The sequence below is a fragment of the Alternaria burnsii genome (assembly GCF_013036055.1).
Source record: "Alternaria burnsii strain CBS107.38 chromosome Unknown 746, whole genome shotgun sequence".
Taxonomy (NCBI): domain Eukaryota; kingdom Fungi; phylum Ascomycota; class Dothideomycetes; order Pleosporales; family Pleosporaceae; genus Alternaria; species Alternaria burnsii.
The window spans coordinates 121,492-141,909 of NW_024066109.1; the positions used below are offsets into that span (position 1 = coordinate 121,492).

The 20,418-nt window shown below is 50.3% G+C and overlaps 11 protein-coding genes across 11 annotated transcripts; 7 read left to right on the forward strand and 4 right to left on the reverse strand.

Moving 5' to 3' along the window:
* Positions 1-1,676: 1,676 nt before the first annotated feature.
* Positions 1,677-2,264, forward strand: GT037_002609 (uncharacterized protein; the record flags this gene model as incomplete). Its single annotated transcript, XM_038927656.1, has 1 exon — positions 1,677-2,264. The coding sequence occupies one exon, from the start codon at positions 1,677-1,679 to the stop codon at positions 2,262-2,264; it is 588 nt and encodes a 195-aa protein (XP_038788934.1).
* An 842-nt stretch (positions 2,265-3,106) lies between these two features.
* GT037_002610 (glycosyltransferase family 32 protein) lies at positions 3,107-4,078 on the reverse strand (the record flags this gene model as incomplete). The annotated part of the gene is made up of 1 exon (XM_038927657.1): positions 3,107-4,078. The coding sequence occupies one exon, from the start codon at positions 4,076-4,078 to the stop codon at positions 3,107-3,109; it is 972 nt and encodes a 323-aa protein (XP_038788935.1).
* An 864-nt stretch (positions 4,079-4,942) lies between these two features.
* Positions 4,943-6,023, forward strand: GT037_002611 (uncharacterized protein; the record flags this gene model as incomplete). Its single annotated transcript, XM_038927658.1, has 2 exons — positions 4,943-5,183; positions 5,239-6,023. The coding sequence occupies 2 exons, from the start codon at positions 4,943-4,945 to the stop codon at positions 6,021-6,023; spliced, it is 1,026 nt and encodes a 341-aa protein (XP_038788936.1).
* A 1,024-nt stretch (positions 6,024-7,047) lies between these two features.
* Positions 7,048-8,833, forward strand: GT037_002612 (uncharacterized protein; the record flags this gene model as incomplete). The annotated part of the gene is made up of 6 exons (XM_038927659.1): positions 7,048-7,173; positions 7,224-7,356; positions 7,410-7,771; positions 7,823-8,403; positions 8,449-8,551; positions 8,600-8,833. The coding sequence occupies 6 exons, from the start codon at positions 7,048-7,050 to the stop codon at positions 8,831-8,833; spliced, it is 1,539 nt and encodes a 512-aa protein (XP_038788937.1).
* A 1,116-nt stretch (positions 8,834-9,949) lies between these two features.
* GT037_002613 (uncharacterized protein) lies at positions 9,950-10,573 on the forward strand (the record flags this gene model as incomplete). The annotated part of the gene is made up of 1 exon (XM_038927660.1): positions 9,950-10,573. One exon carries the CDS (start codon positions 9,950-9,952, stop codon positions 10,571-10,573), a length of 624 nt encoding a protein of 207 aa, XP_038788938.1.
* A 905-nt stretch (positions 10,574-11,478) lies between these two features.
* GT037_002614 (uncharacterized protein) lies at positions 11,479-11,721 on the forward strand (the record flags this gene model as incomplete). Its single annotated transcript, XM_038927661.1, has 1 exon — positions 11,479-11,721. One exon carries the CDS (start codon positions 11,479-11,481, stop codon positions 11,719-11,721), a length of 243 nt encoding a protein of 80 aa, XP_038788939.1.
* Positions 11,722-11,869: 148 nt separating this feature from the next.
* GT037_002615 (uncharacterized protein) lies at positions 11,870-12,469 on the reverse strand (the record flags this gene model as incomplete). Its single annotated transcript, XM_038927662.1, has 1 exon — positions 11,870-12,469. One exon carries the CDS (start codon positions 12,467-12,469, stop codon positions 11,870-11,872), a length of 600 nt encoding a protein of 199 aa, XP_038788940.1.
* A 1,292-nt stretch (positions 12,470-13,761) lies between these two features.
* On the forward strand, positions 13,762-15,770 carry GT037_002616 (fad-binding domain-containing protein; the record flags this gene model as incomplete). Its single annotated transcript, XM_038927663.1, has 2 exons — positions 13,762-14,193; positions 14,244-15,770. The coding sequence occupies 2 exons, from the start codon at positions 13,762-13,764 to the stop codon at positions 15,768-15,770; spliced, it is 1,959 nt and encodes a 652-aa protein (XP_038788941.1).
* A 1,388-nt stretch (positions 15,771-17,158) lies between these two features.
* On the reverse strand, positions 17,159-17,746 carry GT037_002617 (peptidyl-trna hydrolase domain containing protein; the record flags this gene model as incomplete). The annotated part of the gene is made up of 1 exon (XM_038927664.1): positions 17,159-17,746. The coding sequence occupies one exon, from the start codon at positions 17,744-17,746 to the stop codon at positions 17,159-17,161; it is 588 nt and encodes a 195-aa protein (XP_038788942.1).
* A 413-nt stretch (positions 17,747-18,159) lies between these two features.
* On the forward strand, positions 18,160-18,656 carry GT037_002618 (uncharacterized protein; the record flags this gene model as incomplete). The annotated part of the gene is made up of 2 exons (XM_038927665.1): positions 18,160-18,265; positions 18,445-18,656. The coding sequence occupies 2 exons, from the start codon at positions 18,160-18,162 to the stop codon at positions 18,654-18,656; spliced, it is 318 nt and encodes a 105-aa protein (XP_038788943.1).
* Positions 18,657-19,533: 877 nt separating this feature from the next.
* GT037_002619 (uncharacterized protein) lies at positions 19,534-20,100 on the reverse strand (the record flags this gene model as incomplete). The annotated part of the gene is made up of 1 exon (XM_038927666.1): positions 19,534-20,100. The coding sequence occupies one exon, from the start codon at positions 20,098-20,100 to the stop codon at positions 19,534-19,536; it is 567 nt and encodes a 188-aa protein (XP_038788944.1).
* Between the last annotated feature and the right edge of the window lie 318 nt (positions 20,101-20,418).

The window sequence follows — 20,418 nt, forward strand, 5'->3', positions numbered from 1 at the left end:
AAATTTTTCTTCTAGTTTCGTTCTCAGTTCGTTCTTGTCATGTGGACATTTGGACGAGGTTTCGGGATGGGCTCCGATGGGGAGCGGTCGGTTGGCAAGTTTGTGAACAATTACCCCAAAATGTCTGAGTGGTGTGTGAGGGTACCAGAACATGTCCTGTCGGCGCTGCGCGTTAACGCAATAACTGTATACGGTCGGACGAACAGGAGGTTCTTAGCGTGTCATGGAGATGATGGAGCCTCGACAGTCATAAGGACGCAAGTTCAAGCACCGAACAAATGACTTGCAACAAAGAGACGTCGAACGGTCAATCTCCGAATCATGACGACTTCGATCTAAAAGATGCGTGGTAGCGGTCTGCTAAGGACTTTTTCACTGTACTATGTGATTTGCTGCGACTGAGCGGCCTTTTTGGCCGATCAGCATACCTAGATGTACGGCCCGAATAGAGTCGTGTTCGGTCTAAACGCACGCTACAAGTGGAATACAGTGCAACGTCCAGATATCTCCACTTCATCTTCGGCTGCTCAACCGACCTATCGTGCTACTAGTATCGAGAAATAGCGAGACCATGGTTGGTAATTGCGACCGTCGAGTCTCTCAAATATGACATGTAAAGAGAGACTGCGGCATCAATGATTAATGTTGGTGATATCAGAGTGTGCCATGAACATGTGAATCGGGGTCTGCGGAACAAAATCCCAGCCAATAGGTGCTGTGCAGCGTGCGTCTACAGGCTTACCAACTTCCATCTAGAGCGCGTGTGCGCATATGCTTTGTTGCTGGACCATCCCACTGTTTGCCGCACACACCCCGTCTACACCGTACGCGTACCCACTACAACCCATTGAAGTGTATGTGGGTGGCTATGCTAATGCAGCCAATTTCCTCGTTGGTAGCATATCTGATGAAGAATCTGTCTGACATACACCCATCACGCCACCAACGCACACCCCATCCAAATGTTGAGATGCGGAAGGCCAGGAGCACGTAGCCCGAGGAAGCCAGGTTCGTGCTACCGAACAGAATAAGATCTCGAAATTGCGGAAACGGCCCCTGCCGTTTCCATAGTTGAGGCAGATGTATCTTCTGCCCATGTAAATTCAGTGGCGAAAAGTCCGATGCGGCTAACCGGAGTCAATGCCATGCTCAAGAAAACGCAATTGGTCCGCTCCTATAGCAAAATGTAGAACAGCGATCTGTCATGCGACACACCATCAGAGTCCGTTCGTCGTGTGGGATTCGCGTCCCATTCGTCGGGACCTGATCCCATCTTGTGCCGCCTGCCATTACAGATGTGAGCGCTGCAAAAGAAATCCACAACGTGTGAGCAATGCCAGAAACCACGACGGGAGTTACGGCACGCGAGGACAACACGGTCATGTTCAGCATGCGCGCAGCAAAAGAGGAGTTGCGTGTGTGCCTCCGATTGGCGCGCCAGTGGGTCGTGTTGCAATGAATATCGACATCTTCGAGAACCGGGCTTCTTAGCATCGATATTCTAGAACCTCCATCCCAAATCATCCATGTGCACCTGATTATCTCCGGAACCCAGAAAAGAAACCATCTACATCGTTAAATTCTCCCCTTTTCGCCGTCTTTCGTGTAATAAAAAAACTTGGAACCCCACCGTTTTTTTTTTCTTCTCTGTTTTGTCCTGCAAAGAAGTGACAGCCATGGTTCCTCCTCTCAGACCCCTCCGTCCTGCAGCCGCTCGTCCGCGCAACGAGCCGCCCCCTACCCAACCCCGTGATCGCGTCCCCTCCGCGTGCGATCAATGCCGAACCCGGAAGATAAAATGCAACGGCGAAAGGCCTGCATGTGTCGAATGCACCAAGCGCTCCACATCCTGCCATTACGCCACGCGATCGGCGGAGACACAATACCAGGCTCTGAAGCGCAAGTTCAAAGTGCTACAAGCTGAGAACGAGGCATACGCTGAGCTCTTCGAGTTGATTAAGACGAGTTCGGATAGTGATAGCCGCGAGTTGATGCGCAGAGTTAAGATGGGAGGTGAGGCTGAGGATGTGTTGAAGAGAATCAAAGACGCGGATTTACCTGTTCAGTTGTATCCAAGAGTGGACGACGGAAGTAAAGTGCAGTATACATTGCCAAGTTTGGCGAGTGTGGTACCGGACAAGCGCATGTTCATGCCTGATAATCCTTACTTCACTTTGTCGTCGCGGTCTCAGGCGGAGTCATATCATGGGAAGGGCTCTGGGTCTAGCGATACAGCGGCGCAGTATCCAAGTCCGCCTGTATAATCCCCGTATGACGGTGATTCTTATTGAAATCATTACAGAGAATCGGGAGAGTTCAGTGTGCGTCAGGCGTCCACAAGAGGCCCGAATACCAAGTTTCTTCGGATATACGCGCTTAACTCCCGGAAATGGTTCTTCCACCACCGCATGTTGCGAACATTTAGCCGCTCGACATTACCGGTCGACATCAAACTGCCTGGTAAATCTGTCGTGGAGTAATAGGAAAGCCGCTCGTTCCGTAGGTCTTGTTGTGTTAAGTTTTGGATCGACTAACACTTTCAGCACTCTCACAAGAAGCAGGGCTGCTCAGCGAGAATCTAGTGTTGTACTGAGATACCCCGTATGCACAGAAGAGTGTTATTGCATATGACATATTATTCCTAGCTGATACAAGCTTGTCCTTAGAAGGCAGTGGGTAGACTGGAGAAGTGGAAGGACTTCTCATTGTTGATACCCGAATCACAACCTCACGTTGGAGTGCTATGAGCATCGAATCTACTGAAGAGCTTTTGGCCTCCGTTCAGCTATAGGAAACACATCTCCATCATGTAGACTCGTCTTCCTTGCCTTCGCTTGTATCACGCCTCTTCGTTTTTCAACCGATTACTCGACTCTTTAGCCGCTTTCCCCGCGCACTGCAGGATCACGCCAGCATCAAGGCAGCAATCAAAGCAGATTGCATGTTTGTCGGAGCAGCGTTATTGGGACAACGCGTACAGTTTGAGAACCTAGCGATATGAACGACATGGGGGCGTCTCTGGCCGTCCGGGATGTCTCAGCAACATCCAAATTTGGCTCTCCGACCATGTGCGTGGCTACAACACATCGTATTTCTTCCAGCACAATCATGGTGTCTCCTTGGCCTTCTCCCCCCCATCGTCGTTCTTCCAGGTCCCCGCATAATGATGTGTCACCAGTTGCGGCGGCAGCAATTTCTCTTCCTCTGGCTGATACGTGTTTGCAGACGCCGCAAACGACCTCCCCGGCATCACCAAAACATCCCCAACCAATCTTGGTCGTACAAGCTCTTTCATGTCGTATGCGTCGACGGTTCTATTAAGCACACTTCCCAAACTCGTATACACACTGCGCGTCAGACGCCGCGGACCGGTGAAGTCGACCGTGTCGCCCATCATGTCCATTGTGATGTTATTGATCGAGACGGCAAATTCTGAGGTCTTCTCCTGCAATGTCTGGAGGATATCCTCGATGACCTGCATCATGTGTGGCGAGCGCGGTTTGGCCATTATAGTCCAGCTTTCGAATTGCCGCTCATATTTGCCCGGCCAACCCTGATCAAACTCCCATCCTACCACGAGCGCAGCCTTGTCCTTGTAAATCTCCGGTACCCACTCATCAATTCGCACATCTTCTTCGCACGAGACGTCCAGATCGGACCAGACCCCGCCTTCGTTCCAAAGCAGGACGTAGCGCAGAAAGTCGGCTTTGTAAATGGGTATGGGTAATGCGAGGTAGGTGTCGACGATATCTGGGCGGGATTCTGCAAACGTCTTGCGGATGTAATCATCGCCGTTGTCCTCCGTTAAGAAGCGTGCTTCATAGTCGGGGTTGCTCTTGACGCAGCTGTCGGTCCACGCTTGTGTCTCTTCAGAAAGACCGTTGGGGCCTAACTTGTACCAAATAAGTTTGGGGATGCTGTCAGGTTGTGGCTGCTGCGCGATCGCGGGCGCTCCCGGCGCACGGATGATGAAGCGAGCCTGGACGAAAAGGAAATAGTAGACCAGTACTATTGTACATATCGCGATAAACAGGTAGTAATTGGGCGCCTTGGGTAGCTGTAGTGATCGCGATAGCATGGCAGAGGCTTAAATGAAGGACTAGAGAAAAGAAAAGGAGAGAGTGAATCCGGAGAACCAATGTAAGATGTTTGCTTACCTTTCTCCAGTAAAGGGAGATCCTTATAAGACCGATAGCGAAGCGCCGCAATATCTCCGACACGGCGGTACCTGCATGTTTCACTCACTTCGGATGCAGTCGTTCTATTAATTCCCCGTTGGTGGCGCTTAGGTGTTCGCATCACCCTTCCCTAGATGTGGCACGGCGCCATGAACCAGGGTCGACAAGATAACCCTGAATCACGACTAGTTCCGGGAAAATATTCACCGGCTGTATTTAGTGAGTCGGCTCTCGCACTCCGAACGCGCTTCTCTTCCCATTTCAATCATTGGATTGGCGATGCTTCAACCCAACAGCTCTTACTTGAATGCTTCTTCCTAACAGAGAATGCGGACTGATTGCGGACCTTACAAAAAGCCTCACCATCATCTCGAGGGCAGGGAAGGTCAATACTAGAGGCCAGTGGCAGAAGTACGAGCTCTGGGTGAGATGTATTCGATCTTTCCCACCTAGTCAACTTCCGGGTTCATGACCGCAATAGGTATATCCTGAGGTTTCAGCCAGCGACACGAAAAGTACAAAGGAATTCCGTTTCATAAGCCACATCATGGGAATGCGCTATAACCACTTCATGATCTGTTACACTGTGGGATTAGCTAGCATGTACGAGGACTCAAGTACATTTACTCATACCCAAAGTCACTTTCTTATCCAGCTTCTGGCTTATGATTTCGTCAAATGTTTCCTTTCCTTTGCCGATCGTTCATCGGTTGTTATTATGTTTGAGTGCATTCACTCTGATACTGAGGCCAACCCGTTTTGCCATGGCTCGTCCGGCCGCACATGCTTTGCTCACTACGGTCTTTGCACGTGCGATTAGTGCCAGTTTGGAATTCGTCAGTCCACAACCTTACAATCCAGACGACAACCTTAGCGACTTTCGAACATACAAGAAAGGTCAAAGTATGATGGTATTATGGTCTGGAGGCGACCCATTGGAGAATGTGTCGATATCACTTGTTCAACAAGACTTTCATAACTTAGTGTATCCAGAAGCGCTGCGGGGTATACATTTCTCAGCTCGATGGTAGATGGAACACCAGCTGACTTTTGGTATCAGTGAACTTGGCAGGTGTGTCAGGATTTGAATGGGTCGTAGACACGGACAGAAATCTTACAGATTCGAACTTATTCTCACTCGCTATTACTGAAGGAAGAACTCAGAGCTCAGCCAGCCAATACTTTTTTATCGAGGAGGATTCTGGTGAAGGGAGCGATTCTGACTTGTCGTCGTCTTCGGCGATATCTCCTTCAACAACGTCAAACGGCGCATCAACTGCAACAAGGACGGCAGCCTCAAACTCAGCATTCGAGTCAACACTAGAATCGACGTGGATCTCAACACTATACGAAACAGTGTCGACATTACACAAGACACAGTCCACGACGAGAATTGCAATATCAACAAGCTCAGATTTGCCGACCATTGAAACAAACGGACCTAACCTCCCCACCGAATGGATCACAAACAACGGCTTTCCGCTAGGAGCGAAGCTCAGCCTCGGCATAGGGATACCCGTAGCCATTGTCCTCGGGCTTTCAGCTGGATGGTTGATCTTCCGTCGTCAAAAGAGAGATATTGCGGCGCACCAGCTACCTACTAGCGCGAATGAACAACTTGAGCCCGAAAGAGGTCATCACAATTGTAGCATAGACAGGCATGAAGCGCCAGATCTAGATCTTCACGAGGCGGCAGCTACTCATGTCCACGAAGCACCCCCAAACCAACTCCTAGAGATAGGACAGTCAGAAGAGCATGATTCTACGCTTGAGTCGGTACGGTATGAGATGGATGCCGGCTCTCCCATTGAAGCTTACAACCAAAATGTCAACCAAGGCAGATAGTTTGCTAAGACTGATGTTTGACGTAACAATCTTGTAAGATCAAGCAATGAAAGCGATCAGTGTAGTCTTCGAGTACACACCACGTTTACAAAACTACGCTTCACTTCTTCTGACCGAAAGTGTCGATCCTGAGTCAACTCCGTCATCATACTTTGCAACAGTAACGTCCACGATCCTCCCGATGTCCCGTTGCTTTGAGATTCTCTCTAGGGTTCAGCAGTGAATCATTTGTTATGTGCGCCAGCCGGTGATTGGAAGGGCTTGTAAAAGATCATCGCGTGGCTGGCTGGATGGTGGTTTCACACCGATCGCACATCCCGAGCCGAATCCGCATCGATACTAAGCCACAAGCAGACTAGCTCAGCATATCCTAGGTCACAGCTGTATGGGAAATGGCTAGCTGAGGGGTATCTTTCGTCGTTGGCTGAATTTGTCGCGCTAAGAGGCAAACATCACAGGTCGGCTGATGATACTGACATATAAATCGGGGTCGAATGAACGAGCTCACGCCCATAGTGCTTTAGCAGTCCCTGGAAGCTCTTCATAAGGTGTCTGGTGGCTAGCTGATTGTCAATGGCTGAGTGATGAGGTTCTCATGGCTGTCTGAACATCAATGGACTGCAGATTGGGACGCAAAGATCACACCCTCTTTCGAGAGATCATCCAAGACCAGATGCAGCCAGATGCAGCCAGATGCAGCCAGATGCAGTTGGGGCATCGATGGCGGGCTCAAAGTGTGCTGATATGCTGGTATGAGACCTGGACTCCGCACCAAAGGCCAAGGGCTGTTGGAATGTAGGTGCGGAATGCCTTGACCGGCAGATGTCCTCAACAAGCACAGTGCACATTCCTATAGCAGGGCCAACGAGACATTGGACTTTTATGGCCTCTACTCTTCTCCTCGTGAATATATAAATCCTCGTCTGATCCTAAAATTCTGTTTCCTTTCATCGAAATTTAGCAGGCTTAAGAAGTCCAGCACTTTCAGCGATTCTCCAAGCTTCAATCGAAGAATTGAACCATCATGACTCACTCACAGGAAAGCAAGAACTTTCACAAGGATAACGTGGCGAACGACGTCTTTCCACCTTCGTCTTGGCTTGGATACGGCATTGATCTTACAGCCGTGGGTCCCAACGACATCAATGCTGTAAGTCTAAACGCACATGTCCGTTGAAAGAACTTACAAAGTTGTCATAGTTGACCGAAGCAATCCTCACCGCCTACGCTATCATTCCCACGTCTCCGACAACTTCAGTGGTTGACGTGGCCGATGTCAAATGGAGCAAACCTGACAATGTGAACGTCGCTGTTGACGTTGCATCCAGTTCCTGTAAGACTCTTCAAACTATAATTGGACCTTGCTGACATTGATCTCTCACACAGCTTCGCTCAACTCTTGGAAGGACGGAACCTCGACAGCAGAGGCTCTCAAGGCTGATGCTTCATTGTCTGCGCAGTACATGGCCATCTCGGGTGACGCATCGATCAGTTACTCTGTCGATCAATCCTTTGAGGAGAATCGATCTTACTCTTTGTTCAGCTACAACCAAACTGTTGCAGATGTCAAGTTCAAGTCTTATGGACAATCTATTGATAAGACCACTCTTGCCAACGCCATCTCTGGCCTCAATCTGCAACCTTGGGATCCTGCCAACAAAGATGTGGTCAATTCTTACAAGACGTTATTCAATGTTCTTGGCAGTCATATCGTTGTTGGTGCTACGTACGGAGGTAGATTCCAAATGGTACGTGGTTGTCCGTCTACCAGCAGGGCCGCGCAGCTGACATGAATCCAGACCATCTATGCCTCAAACTCGGAATCTTCTTACGAAAATGAAGTGACTGCAGATCTTAGCGTCGCTTACAACGGTCTCGTGACTTCTGGCAAGATCGACGCTTCCGTGAAATCGGAAGACCAGTACAAATCATATTCCGAGGAGGTCATGCAACAAGTCTCATGCCAGGGTGGTAATCCCAGCCTGTCCGCCAAGTTGAATTCTAGCTATCAAGCAGATGACATCTACTCAACTTTCCAACAATGGGCCCAGGGTTCAGCTCTCAATCCTGGCGTCATGAACCTCCAAGCGTCGCCTCTGTGGACGGTTATGGCTGCCACTTTTGACCCGGATCTTCTTAAGCACTCAAACGATGTCAAGAACGCATTCTACTGGATTTTGGAGAATCCAGCACCGCATTGGACTAAAGGTGTCGTCACTATCAATTCAGATTGGGGCGAGTTCGGTATCACCAGTCCCAGTGGATATATCATCCAAGATCCTGATCAGCCTCCAACCGTTGACAATCTCATTTTCAGCGGCACCAAGATCCAATGGGGCAAAGAACATTCTCATGCTTTCCAGCGAGATGTCACAATCCAGTGAGTTCGAGGCTTTCGCTGGAAAAACTTTGCTAATAGATCTAGCTTCATTATCGTCAATGATGGTTCTGGCCTGAATTTCGAACTTTCCCATGGATCAGATGGCGCTTCTTCAGGTAGCGGTCGTATCGATGTCACTTTCAACGATGTGAGTTTAGCTCGTCTACTCTATAACCTTGCATCGCTAATCTGGTAGAAAACCTATACTGCTTCGACAGTCACGGATGACAACTGGAACACTCAATTCTTCTTCAACGAGCCAGTCAATCAGAATGAACACACCTTGACCCAGGACACCGTCTCCACAGGCGGCTTCTCAGGCACCAATTGGGACAAGAAGTTCATCTACGATACTACAGACAGACAGAGACCACAAGGCCTGACTGGAGAGGAACCATACAACAAGCATGAAGCTCATGATGCGAAGTAATGGCATTCAGATGGTCTTTAGTGTTATCTAACAGGATAATCTCTCCTTGTTAACCTATTTGTACCTTTTGTTGCTGGAGCTCTATTCTTGGATTTGAAGACAGTCTCTATCTCTTGCTGCAAGCCAGTCTTTCTATACCTAGCTATTCAAGAGCTCAAGTATTTGCTCTTTGCTCTCTTTGCTCTTCCCTTGCTCTCTGGTCTTGACTATCTCTTCCTCATACAAAGCGCTAGCGGCTGGAGATGTCTCGGTGTTCCAGAATCCCCATGTAGTGCCGTCCGGGAACTTTATGATATGCCTCAAAACCCTTAAAGATTGAAAGCTGTGTCCTCAAAACTGCAGCCTGTGACATGGCTGGGAGCTTCAGCTGATGGATTTTCGGAGTCTGCCGTGCCGCACTTGCATATTAGGGCCCGTGCCGTCAGGACTGGGCTTCCAGGTTACCACATCCCGCGATGCGCGTGGCCTAGAAGCGTTCACCGATGCAGCAGTAGATGGCTACTTTTAGTACTTACATCACACTAGCTTACTATAACGCTTAAGCTCAACACAGGTCCCTACCACATTCTGTAAGGTCTTGTTGTTGAAAAATGACGCGGCTTGAGATGATCTAGATGCCATGTGGCATGACAACGAGTGATGAAGCCGCACCTCCAAGTACGATTGGTTGCCGCACCATCTCAGCTGGCGGCTGCTCACAAACCTGGCAACGCCAATTGGCTTAGTACTATGCATGAGTGTTGGCGATCACGCATTATGCACTCTGGCTTGCCGCACCACAATTCGTGAACTCCCAATAGAATCGATACACGATAACATCAAGACGAATCGAGACCTCATCATTGCACGCCACCGACATCTCAGCTTAGCCAAAATAACTCAGCTTCAATATCCTTTTCTTTGCTGGGTTCATGGCTTGGTAGTGGCGCGAGAATGACAATCCGGGCCTGCGAAGATTATGAAGAGTCATAAGACCATCTCGAGACGATTCTAATATGGCTGGATCTGATCTCCCTACACTTCAATACCTCGCAGTGACATTTCATTCCGGCGCAACCGTCAATCTCGCCTACTCTTTAAGCTTTCATAATCATCCTCTAGTAAAGACTTACCAGCATGCCCGAGAACGTACTCAATGAGATCCGCCAATGGACGAAAGACAATTTTACCCCGGCCAACAAGATCCAGCAGATCTACCTCCAGAAAGGCGGATGGGAGGGCTGGGCCCAGGTCGAGCTCGCCCTCCACTTTACTGCGATAGGCGGCTGGAACTGCCAGCGGGAGATCCAAGTCTACCACGGCAGCCAGAAGCGAGCAGACCTCCTCCTGACGGCGGAAGACGGCCCTCCCAACACCACCATAATCGAACTCAAGACCGAGGCGCTTTGGCGGGATGACGATGGGGCTGACAAGTTCGTCAAGTCAATGAAGGAGGATCTGTATAAGATCGACCACAACAACATTGATCCAAAGTACCTACCTGCCCGCCTTATCGTTTTTGGCTGCACTTTCGTCCCCGCTGTTAGTGAGTACGCGACGAACCCGGATAATTGGGGGCAGTACGCCCAGTACGTCACAGGGATGAAGCTTTTGGGCAGGCCAGATGATTTTGTTGGGCTCTATTCGTGGTCCCTGGATATTGAAGTTCTTGCTGATGGCAAGGTTGAGTTATCTACCTCCAGGGTACACTATGGAGGGATGGAGGTCGAAGGGCAAACGCTCAGTAGCCAACTGTCTTGAGCCTGCCAACGCTTGGTTTGGCTTTGGGCGGGTAAGATCTTTCTGTAGGTAATAGTTACTTTTAATAGCTTTACCACTTAAGTGATCTTGAAGTCGTTTAGTGATATCTTCTACTGCTTCTCTCGTACCACCAAAACTAGGAAAACAAAAACATTTTTCCCAGCCATAAACCCAATCATGGCACCCATCGTCATCGGCAACCTCTCGGATACAAGTTGGCATTGCCTCAGCCTGCAGAATCTATCCCAACCAACTCAGCTGAGTCCTGACATAATTAAGGTCTATCCCCAAAAACCACATCGTTATTCTCAGACCATTACTATCGCAATAAGAATAGCTACAGCAGGCGATGCATCGGCTGGGAATCGAACTGCGGTTGACATTGACTGAGCCCCGCCCACACGTGACGTCCGCGCATTTTTTGCAAAAAAAAAAATCAAACTCCCTACTCAACACCACCGCAATCGCAACACTAACGACGACCTGTGCAACAGCAAAAATGCATCGGCCGGGAATCGAACCCGGGGCTAGCCGAAACTGTCCTGTGAAGGATGGCAACGGCTAATTTTACCACTAAACCACCGATGCGAGAGATGCTAGGTGTGATGGAAGTTTTGGCCTAGCCAGGGATCTACATACCCTTGACGCACCACACAACTACCAACTTGTGTCGAATGCAGCCTACATCCACCCGCAGGAGAGGGAGCACCGCCAATGGGCGATGGGATTTGATCCCGTCGTGCTCTGGGTGACTGGCACGTCGCATGATATCGGCAACGCAAAATACCAGGCTAGTTAATGATAGCGCGGCCAACGCCACCAGTTGATCCAGTTCCTCATGTCCTAGTTTGCCGATCTTATATGTGACGACAGGATACATATCTCGTTTACCAGGGAGATGATCAATGAAGCATATACCGGGGTCTTCGCGGATCATATCCTGCCTTGCGCATCGTACAGGACGCAGATTGTCTCGACGATCCCGGAGCTGTGGGCATGAGTCGCCTGTTCGTCCATGGAGGTGTGGATCAAGTTCGGAGGAATGGTTCCAACGCCAGCGGCGTCAAGCTTATCGAGGTGAGGTTCAGCGAGTATCAGAGGCTTATGGAGACGAAGACTGCGAGAGAGGTTGCAAAAGAGCAGTATAAGTGGATGAAGGAGCACGTCATTCGTAAGTGGACGGTAGAGGCTGATACGTGTACGTACTGGTTAGGTAGCCAGTATGGGCATCAACGATCGCGTCCAGGACAAACTCGTGAGACTTGAAGATAAACGTGTACACTCGAAGAGGCAGCACTACTGCTCTTTCAACGGGGCGAGGCATTCCCGACTTTCTGTAATGTTCAGCGGTTCCTGCGCTTTCGATTGTCCAGATGGCCTGCGCTTGATCAACCGCATAGCCTGCTCGAACAAACCCAACTTCTTTCCTTTCCTTGCCCCACGCTTGAATGTGCCTTTCGGCGTCGCACCATGTAACTTAAGTAGCCTTATCACCTCCTTCTTATGTCCAGGCGTAAAGGTATCTTCCAAATGCTCAACAGCATCCAAAGCTGGGATATATATCCACCTCCCCTCATCAGCCTCATGCCCCAGCTCCTCCAAACAAAACCTCAACAATGCTACATCACCCTGCGTTGCAGCGATGCCTACCATATTCCCAGCATGGTTGCAATCCCAATGTTCGGTTTGCGGGAAATGCTCTACGAAGGTTTTGAACACTGGGAGGCCGGATATGGCGGCCTTGTCGTGTGGGTACGCGAGATGTCGTTCGTTGGGAGGCCAATCAGGGTTAGAGCGTAGGATGCGAGTGAGTTCCGCATCGTTTTTGTTAAGGATAGCAGATATGATGGTGTCGTCTATAGAAGGCTGTTCGATCTGGCGTGGGGGAGTTGTCATACTGCGTGCTTAGATGAGAGAGAGGGTGGTCGAGTGTGTATTTGTGATGAAGCCAACATTCCTAGTCTGGTTTGTATGTCCGGATGAGCGCTGTACTACACCAGACTACTGCCTGACATTGTTGACTGAGTACTTCATGTGAGTAGTTTGGGTGCTTTCAGCTGCTAGAATAATGCCAGTCGGCGTTCCGAGCTACGTTCTCACAGCGAGATCAATCTCAATGACACCTGGGCAAGCCACATCTGTGTCAGACCCCGCACTTTGTCAAGGATAATCTAACGATATAGCGTACACGACTTTGCAGAGGTACTGCAGCACGAATAGAGTCACGCTGAGGACGTCTAGGACAATGGCATGAGGAGTCTACGGATGCATTACAACGCAGTCAGCAACACATTGGGTTGTCGGATTCATCGCATTTGCCTTACTCGGATCTCGCGTTGTACCAAAAATAGGCGTGCAGGGGTTATGATCGCTTCCAGCCGATAGGGTCACCATGCTAACTCCTCTAGGCCTACGGGACTCCACATCAAATGACAACAGATTCATGCCTGGAAGGCCTAACCCAGCGCACGACTTGTAAGATTACCGGAAACGCGCTCGTATCATTAGCAGCTAATGAGTAGTGCCGTAGAAGCTAGGGATGGAGATGGGCGAGATACGAAAGTGACAGGCACACAGACGTCATTTCCCCGTGCCAACAAAGAAGCTTCAGGCTGCCCTTCCGACGCCACTAAAACGCCGTCGAGTTTTCCACTGCAACTTCCCCACCCGGCCTTCCATCAGCGCCCGCATTTACCATGTAACGCTATCGTGCACCGGGGTGCTCGCACGAGAATTGATCGTTGGCACGTTAGCAGGAGATGGAGATTTGCTTTTCGCCGCGAGCGCAAGGGTTACCGGTCTTTGCATGGTAAGCTCGTGTTAGGACCAAAGTGGCCCACCAGCAGGGGATCGACACAGGGTGTCCTGCCCCGAATCCCGGGTGGATCTAGGGCAGATGAGTTTTCGTTCGTGTTGAGTGGATCGAGGGAGTATTTATGTGTAGGACGTGCGGCTGATGCAGGTACGGGAGTGATGGATGCAGTCAGGGAGGCAAATGTCTCGTATTGGTCGTGGTCTTAAGAAGATAATCTTCCCTGTGTACGACATTTATCTACCTACCTTGGCAAGTCTTTGATCGTTCCTGCCGTTCAGTCAGCAGGCGCTATTACATCCGGTCGTTGCCTATCTACGACCACCTCCCCTGGTCAACTTGAGACGGAAGTGACATCTCACTCTATACACTCACCATGAAGTTTCTCGTTTCCCTCACAGCCGGTCTGCTGTCCATCGGCCTGGCCTCCGCCTCACCAGCTGCACCGCTCAACAAGAGAGCTGTATCGACTGATGGAAGCTGCGGAGGAACAAAAGGCTTCACTTGCAAGGGTTCTTCGTTCGGAAACTGCTGTTCGCAGTACGGATGGTGCGGAAGCTCGGTCGATCACTGCGGTGCCAACTGTAACTCAGCATTTGGCACATGTACTGGCACTACTACATCAAAAGCAACTTCAGTAACGGTCAAGCCCTCTTCGACAAAGGTTGCTCCAGCTCCTTCCTCCGCGCCCACCAAGAAAGTATCACCAGATGCAACATGTGGTGGCGCCAATGGCTACACATGTCTGGGTTTCGCCGAAGGCAACTGCTGTAGTGCGAACGGATGGTGTGGTTCAACATCCGCATACGTGAGTATTCGATACGCACACCACAACTGAACGTATACTGACTCTGACAGTGTGGAAGCGGTTGCCAATCTGGCTTTGGAAACTGCGGCAGTAACACCGGCTCAGGATCCAGCACAACCAAGAGCAGCGCTAGCAAGACTTCCTCAACAACCCCATCATCAACAGCATCTGGATCTGCTCTCCAATGCTTGAATGGAAAGAATGTTCCTTACAAGATGACCTCAGATGCCGAGTACTCTGAGCTTTCAGAGCCTTACAACCTGCGCGTTCCCTTCAAGCCAGCTGTCATTGTTCTTCCAACCACCAACCAGCACGTTCAGGATGCAGTTGTATGCGGTGCCCAAGCCGGTCTCAAGATCCAGGCCAAGTCAGGTGGACACTCTTATGCAAGCTTTAGCTCTGGTGGTAAGGATGGCGCTATGCAGATCAACCTCCAGTCTTTCCAGACTATCGAGCTTGACAAGAGCTCTGGCGTTGCCACAGTTGGCGGAGGAGTTCGTCTCGGCAACCTCGGTGACGGCATCTACACCCAAGGCAATGCTGCTGTAGCCCAGGGTACCTGCCCTGGTGTTGGTATTGGAGGCCACTACACACACGGAGGTTATGGCCATACATCGCGCAACTGGGGACTGGCCATGGACCAGGTCATTGGAGCCGACATCGTTCTCGCCAACGGAACCCTCATCAAAGCCTCTTCAACACAATCCCCCGACATCTTCTGGGCTATCAAGGGCGCAGCCGAGTCCTTTGGCGTCGTGACAAAGTTCTACCTCCAGACACGCGCCGCGCCCGCGAGCATCACATACTTCCAGTTCGCCTTCACTGGAATCCAAGACTCTAAGAGCGTCTGGACCAACACCTTCATGCACATCCAGGATGTCGCGAAGAATGCTTCCGTCGTCGACAACCGCGTCTCCTTCGGCATCTACCTCGACAACTACGGCTCCTACAGCCTGTCTGGCGCCTTTTTCGGATCGGTCTCGGAATTCAACACCAAGGTTAGACCTGAGTTGCTCCGCACCCTACCTACCGCCGAAGCAACCGTCGAGTCCATGGCCTGGTATGACTACATGGTCAAAGTGTCTGGCAAAACCAGTATCAAAGAACCCCTCACCGGCTACGACGAGCACGAAGACTTCTTCGCCAAGTCAGTCACAGTCCCTGAATCTAGCGGCCTGACATCAAACGCCCTCAACGCTCTGTACGATTACCTCAAGACAGCCGGCTCGACAGAATACTACATCATCATCAACCTGTACGGCGGTCCCGGATCAGCCATTAACAGCAAAAACACTGATTTCGCGGCTTACGTCGACCGCGATAGTCTGTGGGTGCTACAGAACTACGGTTACGGAGGCGCGTCGATGAACTTTATCAACGGCATCAACAGTGCTATTATCAATGCGCAGCCACAGACGAGCTTTGGCGCGTACTTGAACTATGTAGACCCGAGTTACGATGCAGCGACTGCGCATAAATTGTACTACGGCGATGCGGTGTACAGCAGGTTGGCCGCGTTGAAGCAAAAGGTTGATCCGGCACAAGTGTTCTGGAACCCGCAGGCTATTGGTGCGTGAATGGAAATTCGGGGGAACTCGGGATAAGAATATCTGGTGTTAATGGCGTTCTGACATTGGTGGAAGAGCTCCTCATGTATATGTCGATGAATTTATAATGCACGTCTCTCTGTCTGAAGAGAAATTTAATTTGCTAAGATATGATTTTTCTCAACATATCCCATGTGAAGAGAACGCCTTGTGCAACATATTCTAACAAAGCAGCTGGTCGGATATGTCATCGAGAGTGTCCAATAAAGAGTGTGTTGTGGCTCCTTCAATCTGTTCCAGCTCACCGGTGCGGGGCTTCTCATGTGTATCAGGGGAGGCTACAAGTATAAAATCGTGCGGCTTCACGAACCCGAACCCTTCTAATTGAGATCTACCGAAGATTGCACAAGGCGACTTCTATCGAAGTGCTCTGTTTAGGTTCGGAATGTCGTCAACTGATAAGCTACATACAAACTGAATCCTTTATAGTGCATTTGCCTTGGCCTGTGAGACACCATCCACCTCAACTCGCACCAAATATGAGTTGGAAGAAACAGAAAGTGATAAGGCATTGTGAGAGCTGTGATGCAAGAATATCCCAGGTGGATATTCACAGAGTCCCGGTACCGCCAGTACAAGGATCGACTACAGTATGTAACGGTGGACAAAAAAATTGTCGCTGCATCGGAAACCTCCCTAGACGCATTGCAAGAGAAGGAACAGGAGAATGTGATGTCTGCGATCCTACCTTGGGGTCACCTCAAATGGGGAATCACAATAACGACGTAGCCAGTTGGCCAGATGAAGGATACAGTGAAAGTCTCTAGACGTGTTGCAATATAAAGCTTAAGCTGCATTCAATTCTTCGGTAACAATACCACCTAGACATCATTCTGGGCTGGTTAGCTCTTTCTCATCATGTTAGTAGAGTTTAGATGCATACTTTTGGTAGACCTTCAGACAATGCTATTGCCACATTGATGCTAGTATTGCAAGGCGCAGATCAGGCTGATCCACAATCGGTTTCTGTGACCATGTATTGCTACTTTGCTCGATTGGAAAACAGGCTGCACTGTGGGAATCGGCCGTCAATCATCCTCCAGCGAGACCCAAGCTCAGCAAGAGAAGGGAATGCAATCGACAAGGGCATTCAATCACCATTCCAGACGGGTGTTGTATTCACACATGGCCGCCTGTCACTTTGACTACTGGGCCGCGAGTTTTGACCACCTCAAGGTCTGCAACTTGCATGCCCAGCCGAGCTGTGATATCTTTACCATGGCTCGGCGTCTCCCTGCGCATAGCCTGTGGAGGGTATATATCCTCTTGCACACCGATACACGCGTCGTGACCTGGACTCTTGGCACAATGCTGTGCTCTTCGTGGTTTGTATAACAAATCGCGAACGGAACACATGGTCACCCACCCGCCGTCTTACTCCTCTCACCACCTTCAACCAGCTCTTCCTCTCCCCGCAATTCTGCCCCCTCTTCGCTACCACCCACGCCCACACCCACACCCTCTACTCCCTCCTCTTCTCCATCCTCTCCCTCTTTCCCCTCTGCAAGCTTCCTATACTTCCTCCTCGCCTTCTTAGCACTACTAGCCTTCTTCTTACTCTTCTCCCTCGCCTTGACCCTCGTCCGCGCACCCTCGCCCAATTCCATCTCCTCAATCCTATCCTGCAGTATCCTCCTCGCCATCTTCCTGTTGACCTCTCTGGACCGGGTGTCCTGGTATTTGACTACGATGCCAGTGGGTATGTGTTTGAGTTGGACAGCAGAAGACGTCTTGTTGATCTTTTGGCCGCCGGGGCCTGAGCCTTTGAGGAAGTTTTCGATGAGGTCGGTGTCGAGGAGGGGCGTGCGTGGGGGTAGGGATTTGCCGTTGAGGAGAGTGGTGGTGGTGGAGAGGTAGGCGCGTTGAATGGGGATGGTGGTGCTGGGGAGACGTGTGGTGGTGGTGGTGGTGAGGCGGGTGAGGGCCGTGATGGAGAGGAGGCGCATCGTGGAGTTTGGTTAAACTAGGGTTGCAGACGAGTTGGGTGCTGCGCCATTCGCGATGGAATTAGCATTGGGATTGTCCGTTGGTACAAAGTGGGTTGTTGGAAACTTCGAGTAGTGTTTCGTTGGTTATCGATTCGCGCGTCATAAGGCTCTCGTCCGGAGCAATGCAATTGATCGCAATCCCTGCTCCGAATCCACCGGTCCCTGAACTCCTCATCTCCCCCCGGCATCATCCACACCGCGCGCGCGCCCAAATCATCATTACACGACTCTACAGCGGCAATACACTCATACAAGCTTTTTTTCTGCGCACAAAAATTATTCTTCTACGGATTCCCAAGTCTATGCTTGATACTACAGTCTTCTTGGCCGCTTTCCTCTTAGCCAGCGCATTCACGCTCCTCCTCGCCGCAATGCTTTACCCATCCGCCCTCCTCCGCTGGTTCCAGCGCAAGAGGTACCAATACGAAGTCACATTCTCACTATACATGTTGACTTCGACCGAAAAGTTCATCTTCAGTACGTTGGCCCCGTTGACTTGTTGTCGCATGCAAAACCGCATCTTGTCTTGTTTTCTCGGATGCGGAGATTCACCGCCCCTATCCTCTCTCTGAACGTCACACTGCCTCTACACACATACACACGTGCCCTGCCTTTAGTACATGCTTGCAGATTTGAAAAACTAACAATTTCGACAGACTCGGTACTCTTTCTCCTCCTCTCCCTCCTCATAATCGCCGCGTCGCTGTACCTCCCCGAACACCTGACTATCATCGCGAACCGCATGTCTTACTACCTTTCTGGCAACCGCGACGCGCTTGCAAATTCCACGCCGAAAGATGTCGGGATGCCGAATGCGCCGTTGGGCGCGGGTGCTATGGGGAATGGGAGGGGCATGATGGAGTTGTAAGGATGCAATGGCTACAGGGGGAGTTGGGAGAACGCGCTGACATGTTGTTCTGAGGGAGGAATGGCAGGGCAGGGATATGGGCTTGGGGCATCGATTCTCAAACGTTGAGCATATGTGCATAGTGACGGGGCGCAAAGAGGCGTTATATCTGCTTTTCGTCGGACGAGCAAGGGCATGAATCATAGACGTACGAGAAGTATAGTAATGTTAATAACTATATTATAAGGTTCTTTCTCATTCTTCTTAACCCTCATGTGTCGCAGCCATGTCTCGTCATCCTGACAGGTCTATACGGAGGCATGCGCATTAACAATATGAGCACGTTGTTGAAAGCATCGAGGCGTGTATGCAGTGACCGTCTCACATGGGCGGCTAGCATTTGAACGGTGAGGTTGGAAGATGCCTGTGAGTCATGCTTCTGGCCTCCAGGTCCAAGGTTCTCTGGAATGGTGTGAAGCTGTGTTGAGACTGAATAGTAGTAAGGGTGTCCCATAAGTCTGCAGGTGTAACGATGTTTGCAGTTGATGCTGGATTGGACATAAGCCAGTACGTACGCGATTAGAGTAAGACAGAAGTGCACTATCAAAGTGATATCCATGAGCGAAATTGGATCCGATAGGGAAACAGTATACCATGCCGATTGCAACGCGAACATAGTGTAAAGTGATCAAGGACCAGCGCCGAAAAGATAGAAGAATGTGATTGTATGTTCCACCCAGTAGTCATGGTATCTTTCGAAGCTGAAGGTAAATACCCGCCAGATAAAAGGATTGTCCCTCCCAAATCGTGCTCCTTGAATTAGAAGCGGACGTGTACAGGGTTGCCGCAGTATAAATGTCAGCTGTGATTTGGCATGGTACCAGGGCTGTGATGCCGTTCAGTTGCCAAACAAAACGCGTACCACATTCATGAGCGCCGCAGTAGTATAATCGCTGACCGTAACGACAGCGGGGAAGCTATCCACCGCATTAACATATCCTTGGGCAGTAGCGTCATCATCAACGAGAAGCAAGATAGTTGGAATACTGGCTATAGTATTGTTGTGTACTATCTTCTTCGACGTGTCTCGTGCGAATTTCAGTTGCCGTTCAAAGGCCTGTGCATGGTGGTTGATCACGTTGGTAGTGGCGCAGATGACAATTACTACTGCTCCACTGGCTGGCAGAAAGTCGACATGCATTTCTGTCATGCCGTAGTCGAAGCGGTATGGAACGTGTCGTACTTGTCGTGGCAGGGCTCGGCCCAGAGGCTCGAAAGGATCTACGTCCTTCGCCAGTGTTGTCGATGGGGAATGAGGTACAAATGGGGTGAAGAGTGTGATGATTTCTGCTTCGTTCAGGTGTCGCAGCCGCTCAATAGTTTCCGTGGGACAGCGTACGATCCTGGCGGCGTTGGTAGATGAGATTTGTGTTGCCTTCGATGCGCAAGAGGTGGATGAGGCCATTTTGAGCGATGTGTTCTGGTTTTCGCCAATGACTGTTCGACTGTCTCCAGGCTGATTGAAGACAAGAAGACGATACTGAGAGTTGTAGGTGGTCTGGGCGAGACAGAAGACGGCGGGTTATGCAAGCATGCTCTACGACAGCTTAGACCTGAACTTTTGTCTACTCAGCCTTTAGCTCTCATGGTGAATCAAATATTGTCCTGAGTGGGAAAAAGCACCGCAATGACGCTTACCCGTTGACGTACCAGTCCGAAGCGAGCAGCCAACATGCGTTGGGTGCTATACTTGATAGCGAACTTGAACGCTCAGGACGTAAAA